The following is a 7,382-nucleotide window of genomic DNA, read 5'->3' on the forward strand; positions in this document are numbered from 1 at the left end:
CCAGGAGCCGAGAGGAGGAAGGCACGGACAGGTTACTTACACTGACTGGTGCTGCTCAGTGCTTCGAAGGGAACAGAGGCCATGGTCAGGTTTGTGATTTTATTTATACATTTTTATATATCATTTAAAAAATGTTTAAAAGAGTGAATCTCAGTTGTGTGTTTTGAACCAGCAGCTGTTGATTAAAAACCTCGAAGTGACTTTCGAAGTGTCTATTCCGGACAAGTGAGTCCCAGGGAACAGAGTCTCTCATCCATGGTCAGCTCTACAGAGCCCTGGAGAACTCAGAGCAGAAAGGAAGGGCCTGGAAGCTGGAAGGAACGGATGTGTCAGAGGCAACACTTCCAGGACAGAGAAAGCCACGTTGGGAAGAGAAAATGTCTCTTGAAGGCCTGATTGCAGAAATATAGAAGGGGTTGAAGAAGAGTTCTACAAGTACCAAAGAATCAGAAGACTGCAGAACCAGCCTCACAGCTGCAAGGCGCCATTGATTGGCTAAAACTGTATTTCACCATAGGAACGGCAGAGGGCGCTCTGCAAGTATGCCAACAAGAGAGCAAGGCACCCCTGGATGGCTCCCTTGAAAGACCTATGATTGCTGGTCAGAAAATGTGGGCAGGACACCAACAGAAATGAATCTAACTTACAGAAGGTCGAAATTGGACTTTTCAGCCAACGGAGGCCTGGCAGAGTGACACACACCTATAATTCTAGCAATTGGAAAGCTGAGGCAGGAAGATCATTATAAGTGCAAGGCCACCTTGAGTTACAAAGTGAGTTCAGGGTCATCCTGAACTTCATAGTGAGACTCTGTCTGAAAAAGACCAAAAGGGGAAAAAAAGAGAAAGAGAGAAAAGAAATTCTACTGGACCCAGCTATTCCTTTTCTAGGTACTGTCCTGAAAGAGTTAAAGGCACCATATTACAAGGATACCTGCATACCCAGGTTTATAGCAGCACAACCCATAATAGCTAACTCTTGGAAGCATCCTATATGTCCATCACCAGATGAATGTATAAGGACAGTGTGGTATCTACTATTCTGCCACAAAGGATAATTTTATGTCATCTGTGGGAAAATGGGCTCAGCTTGAGACCACAATGTTAGGTGAAAGAAATGAGATGCACAAGTTTAAATAATACATTGTTTCTCTTCTACAAGAAACCCCAAATATTAATAAATTAAAGATCTGGGCATGGTGGCACACACCTGTAATCCCAGGCCTTGGGAAGCTGAGGCAGATGTATCATTATGAATTCAAGACCAGCCTGGGCTGCAAAGTGAACTTAAGGCCAGCCTGAACTGTATAGCGAGACACTGTCTCAATTAATTAATTAATTAATTAATTAAAAAATAAAAGACTAATCATAGGTAACATGGAGCTAGTACTTTTGCCACAGGAAAAGGGGCCAAGAGATGGAGGGGAGGGAAGGGAGGTAAAAAGAATTTGAATGAGTTACGTGCATGCGTCAACTCCCTGTAATGAATGTGGTCACCATAAACTGCCAACTACTAACAAGATATATTGAAAAAAGAAGAAGACCTCCTGACAGTCCACACATCACTTATGCAGGACAGCAAGCCAGGAGGATCCCGGAAGTGAGGTGATGGTGGGTAGAAGTGTGGAGGACAGTATCCCTGTAACTGAGCCCAGAGCAGCACCATCTCAGAAGGGTGGGACATGGCCACACCGCAGACTGAAGCAACCTGCTGCTACCCACTGCCACCCACTGCTCCAAGCCCCCTGCGCCTGCTTCTGCCTGTGACGCTTTTGTGGGGGTGCCTTTTGTTTTGTTTGCCTTACTGGAGAGTGAATTAGTGCCTTCACTTGAGCTGCACGCCCAGCCGTCTTCCAGTGCTCACTTTGAGATCAAGTCTCACGAAGCTGTCCAGGCTGAGCTCCTTCCACAGCCTGGGCTACAGTACGCACTGCACGAAGCCACCTCCTTCCCAATGGACACCCGGCTGCTTTCCTGAGACCACAGCAGAGCTGCAGAGGCTGCAGTCATTGTCCAGCTTGCAAAACCAAAGCTATTTTCTATGGGACCTCCACAGAAAAAGTCTGCCAACCCTTATGCTGGAAGAGGAACTTCATTCAACCAAGATGGCTATGAGGAGTGGGGAGCAGGGGAACTCTGAATATAGGAATGGGGCGGGGGGGTGGTGGTGTTAAGGAGAACCAGGATGTGGTTTGCACAAGCTCCAACTCCCTGGGATGAACATTGTCACTGTGTACTGCAGACGTGGACTAACAAAAGTTTGTTTGTTTGTTTTTTTTTTTTTTTTTAAGCAAAGAAAGGAAGGAAGGAAAGAGGATGTCAAAGGGGCTGACAATGGTAAGACAATATATAAATGTTATATGCTCTGCCAGGCATGGTTCTGCGCTACTATAACTGCAGCACTTGGGAGGCTGAAGTAGGAGGACTGCCACAAGTTCAAGGTCAGCCTGGATTACACAGCAAAACCCTGTGTCAAAAAAACTAAACAAAACCAAATTAAATGAAATTTTAAAATGTCATATGTTGTGATAAGGTCGATATAATTTTATAGAGGAGAAGGCAAAAGGAAAAAAAGTCAGGCATGGTTGGCACATGCTTATAGTTCAGCACGCAGGAGGCTGAGGCAGGAGGATCATTGTGAGTTTGAGGCCAGGCTGGGGTACAAGGTGAGTTCAGTGCCAACCTGGGCACAGCAAGTTCCTGTCTCATTAAAAAAGATAAAATAACTTCATTGATTTTATATGCATAATAGGTATATCTCTGAGGTTAGAAATTTAATGACAAAATAGAAAAGGAAAATAAAGATTAAGGAAATTATCTAAAATCTGAAGATAATGGCTAGAGGAAAAATTATAAATATTCCTAAAGAAAAGCTATTTTAAAAAAAAGAGAAAATCTCAACATATAGTCAAAGACACATGGCAGACACGTGACACAGCAGGAGTGATCACATTTGTCTGAATACTGATGTGAGTTTAATTCACCCATTTGAAGAAAAAAATGTTTAGATTTTCCTGTACTACAAAACCAAATTCTGTCCTGCATGCAAAGGAGTCAAGCGAACACAGCACCTCAGAAGGGCACAGAAGGTGTGGAAGATTTACCTAAAGATAGAAATGTGAATCAAAAGAAAGCAGAGGTTGTATTAATACAGGACAAGGTATAATTCCAAGACAGGTGCATCGAAGGACACGGAGTAGGACATGGCCCCCAGGGGAGGGAGGACGAGATGACTGATGTTTATTCACCCCAGTTGCTTTATGCCCAGGCTCGGGGCAAGACACTGGGGACAGGCAAGATCAATGTGGCCAGTAACACAGACTGACTAAGGGCATCCACTGATCTTTGCCCTCATGAGGACTGATCAAAGCTTAACATCATGAGGAAAACCACCACGAAAGGTCCACAGAAGAAATGAAGCCAACTCTGAGCTCTGAGAATAAAGCAGTACATCTAACAATCATAAATGTGAATGCCACATTGTTAAGCTTTGCCTAATTTTTTAAAATTTCTCTCTGCAGTCAGAAAGGAAATACAAAATAAGTTATGAAATTTTAAAAGTCACAATTAATAAGATACAATTAAAGCAGTGGCCACAGGGACATTGAAAGTAGTTATGCCTAGGCCAGGCCTGCTGGCACTTGCCTGTAATCCCAGCACATGGGAGGTTGAGGCAGGAGAATCCCTCTGAGTTTGAGGCCAGCCTAGGCTACAAAGTGAAATTAAAACCAGCTTGAACTCCATGATGAAATCCTAACCAAAAAGACCAAAATAGGGCTGAGGAAGATAGCTCAGGGGCATAAGTGCTTGCTTGGCAAGTGCAAGGTCCTGAGTTCGGTTGCTAGTAAAAATAAATAAATAAATAAATAAATAAATAAATAAATAAAAGTTATACATGAGAGAAAAGCAGAAAAATAGATTGTCACTCAGCTCATAGAAGAAAAGTGAATATGGTAAAAATGTAGAATGGAGGAAATAATACAAAATGAGTTGACACATTACAGAACAAGACAATCAGAATCATGGGAGCTGTTGGGTAATACTCCCTCCCTAGGGCTGGCCAAATAGCTCAGTGGATTAAAGTGCTGCTTAGGTAGACATAGGGGCCGGGGTTGATCCCCCTAGCGTGCTGTGCTAGCCCCATCCCCACGGTGCACTGAGACAGCAAATGAGATTGGGCATGGTGGTGTGTGCCTGTAGTCCCAGTGTTTGGGAGGCTGAAAACAGGAGGATCTGGGGGCCAGGGAGATGGCTCAGTGAAATAAACTCTTCCTGGGCAAGCGCAAGGGCCTGAGTTCAATTCCCACTTCTGCCAAAAAAAAAAAAAAAAAAAAAATTCTTACAATATTAACCCCCCCCCCCAAAAAAAAAAAAACCAGGTAGTGAGACCCTGTAGATCCTGTACTAAATATGAAAAAAAAATCTCCCTCTCTATCAGGGGTACCCCCCACCCCCAGTGCCAGGCTCATGGCTGTGCACAGATGAATGTGGGCACCTGGGCTGGCTTCATTTGTCTTTTTCCAAGGTGCTATCATATTCCATCATTTTCTTATGGATGATTTTCCAGGGATGTCTTTATGTATGTTAGATTAGGAATTGTTTTAGAATGCAGACAGGCAGATAGGTCCGACCTGAGAAGGAGGCACGCTGACATCACAGGAGAGTGATGTTGAGAACAGGGAGATCATCTGACCCTTTCTGCTGAGGGCAGTTATGTTGGTTTCAGGGCCTACAAAAGCAGGAAACTGGCTGGGAACTACTTCCATGGGGCCAAACAGCCTGCAGAGCTTTTGCTATTCTCTGAACACAAGAGCCACAAAGATTGCAGCAGGTCAGCAAGATAGCCAGGTATTAACATGTCAAGATTTCAGCGGTTGATAAGGCCTGGCTCCCTACCCACCCAGGGCATTTAGTTAAGCCACACATGCTGGCTTTTACAATCAATGGGAGGGAGAATTTGAACAGGCATACCTCTTTCAAAATCATATAAAAAAAAGAGCCATTCCTGGGGCTGTCCTCCTCACCTCCTCCTTCTTAGCCACCATGCTGGGAACAGAGGCCATCAGTACCTCTGCGGGTATCGGAGTCCCACTACAACATCACCTTACAAGCCACACTGAAGAGTCAGCCCCCATCCTTCACTGTCTCACCTCCCAGGTGAACTGGCCCATATGGTTCTCCAAAATAGGCAAGCTCTAGGTCTCCCAATGGGGGGTAAAAGGTGGCACCTGCCTCTTCCTAAGAGAAGAGTGCTGTACATATGCCAACCAAAACGGGTATTATTAGAAAAAATCCAACAGATGCTAGATCGCACTCACCAGGTTCACCAGCTCTCCACACTAGCCTCTAATGCTGCTTCCCTATGGCCCACCCTGCTCCCCTGGGTCCTTCGTCTTCTAGGCCCACTGGAAGCCCTTATTCTCCTCTTACTGGAGGCCCCCTGCACAGTCTCCCTAATCAAAACCACTGTCCAAAAATTAACCCACCCAAAATTTTAACCTTATGCCCCTTGCAGGCTATCACCCCATTCCTATGGCTGAACCTGACGCTCCAGACCACGAGTATACCCTCTAAATCAATGCCCCTTCACAGCAGAAAGTAGCCAGAAAAGACTTCGTTGCCCTTCTCCTATAACTCAAAGTCTGGAATGTTAAGGCACCCAACCGTGGGCCCCCTTAGCCCTGCACCACTTCATTTTTTTTTTTTTTTTTTCAGAACTGGGGATTGAACTCAGGCCCTTCGCTTGTCAGGGAAGCACTTATTCCACTGAGCCATCTCCCTGGCCCCCCTGCGCCACTTCTGATGATGTTCCCAGATGTTCCAACTATGCTGTCAAGATTTAACCTTGACTGTCTGTGTCCAGCTGCTTACATGTAGCTCAATTTCAGCTTGACTTAAGGACTCTACACTTTGTATCCAGAGCACCCTGGCCCAGCCAGGGACACTTCATGATTCTCCTTCCCCATTCCCACCCAACCAGAACACCCTGGTCCAGCAAAGGACACTTGATGACTCCCCTTCCCCATTCCTGTGGGCTTTATAAAGTGCCTGTCCCCCCAGCCATTGCTGCTGTTCAGGTCCGCTGAGCAGCCCAGCACATGCTAGTTGCCGTCAATAAACTGCTGTTTTCGTGCCAGCTAACATCAGTGCGTTCTTGGGTGGGTTCAAGGGCGACCTTTCCAGACAATGTTCCTGTCATTAGAAAACTAAGCAGACCTGGGTATGGAGGCACACACCTGTAACCCTAGCACTCAGGGGTAGGGGTGTGCAGGGAATCACCATGAGTTCCAGGCCAGCCTGGCTACATAATTAGTTCACTGCCAGGCTGCAGTACAAAGTGAGAACCTGTCTCAAAAACCAAACAAAACAAATTGAACAGCTAGCCCAGTGATCTTTGGGACAGTGTATATTGTTATACCATAGAGAAATGGGAGGAGAAAAGTAGATATTTTTGAAGATATAATTACAAATTTTCCAAATTTAATGAGTTATAAACCCACGATTCCAAGAAACTCAGTTAACTCAAATACCTGGGGATACCCATCTTTAGCCTCATAAATTACTTAAATGATAATGAAAATGAACATACCTTCCAGCAAATCATAAATCTTCTGGCCCCAGTTCGCAAAATAAAGTGAATTACCACCTGCCCAAGGAAAGCAGATCAGCCTGAAAATTGCATTGGGCTTTGGGTGTAAGCAGTTGAACACTTTTTCATTTCTAGGGGAAAATACAAACACGTTTCTCAGTTAGTAGGTGTCAACATAGTTCTCCAGATTGAATTAGGTGTGCTTTAGCAGAAAGCTTCACGAATTATAAGGAGCACCTGTGCAAATGTGATGTGACTGCTGGTTTTTTCCAACTTGAAAGGCAAAAGAATTTATTTTTTTATGGTCTGTGTTTGGCAATCTGAATGGATAAACTCTGAGCGACATGGCTGAAATAATCAAGTATCTATTTGGAGCACTTAGTGAGCACATTTAGTACGCACAGGAAAGGTGACATAGATGTTCATTCAGTGCCTGCTTCCTCACAGATCAAGGAAGAGTTTACCTCTGACAGAACAAGCTGGCCTCAGTCTCAGTGCCTTCATTACCACCAGGGTCATTTTTAAATTACCTACAACTTTTCCAGAATGTAGACCTTTTGCTCCCTTCCGAGCATCTGATAAGCTGTGCTTTGGGGTCTACATATAATGTCATTGGAAATTTTATCCCAAGATCCATGTACCCAGCCAGCTGATGTTTGGAAACTGTCTTTTTGAAAATCCATCCTACTGGGGGGGCCTGCCCCTCAGCTCAGTTCTTTAATTGGCTGCTTCAACAAACCAGTCAGGCTCAGGTTGCTGTGGTTCGATCCCCACAACTCACGCCAGCCGATCAT

The 7,382-nt window shown here is 44.8% G+C and overlaps 1 protein-coding gene across 1 annotated transcript in view; it reads right to left on the minus strand.

Annotated features, from left to right (window-relative positions):
* The window catches only part of Olah (oleoyl-ACP hydrolase), a 38,545-nt gene that overhangs the window by 13,107 nt on the left and 18,056 nt on the right, over positions 1-7,382 (minus strand). The window contains exon 2 of the mRNA XM_023701795.1: positions 6,589-6,719. Coding sequence (XP_023557563.1) covers positions 6,589-6,719 — 131 coding nt within the window. The remainder of the gene's footprint in view (positions 1-6,588; positions 6,720-7,382) is intronic.

The sequence above is a fragment of the Octodon degus genome, unplaced genomic scaffold (assembly GCF_000260255.1).
Source record: "Octodon degus isolate 3935 unplaced genomic scaffold, OctDeg1.0 scaffold00141, whole genome shotgun sequence".
In the NCBI taxonomy this organism is placed as follows: Eukaryota; Metazoa; Chordata; class Mammalia; order Rodentia; family Octodontidae; genus Octodon; species Octodon degus.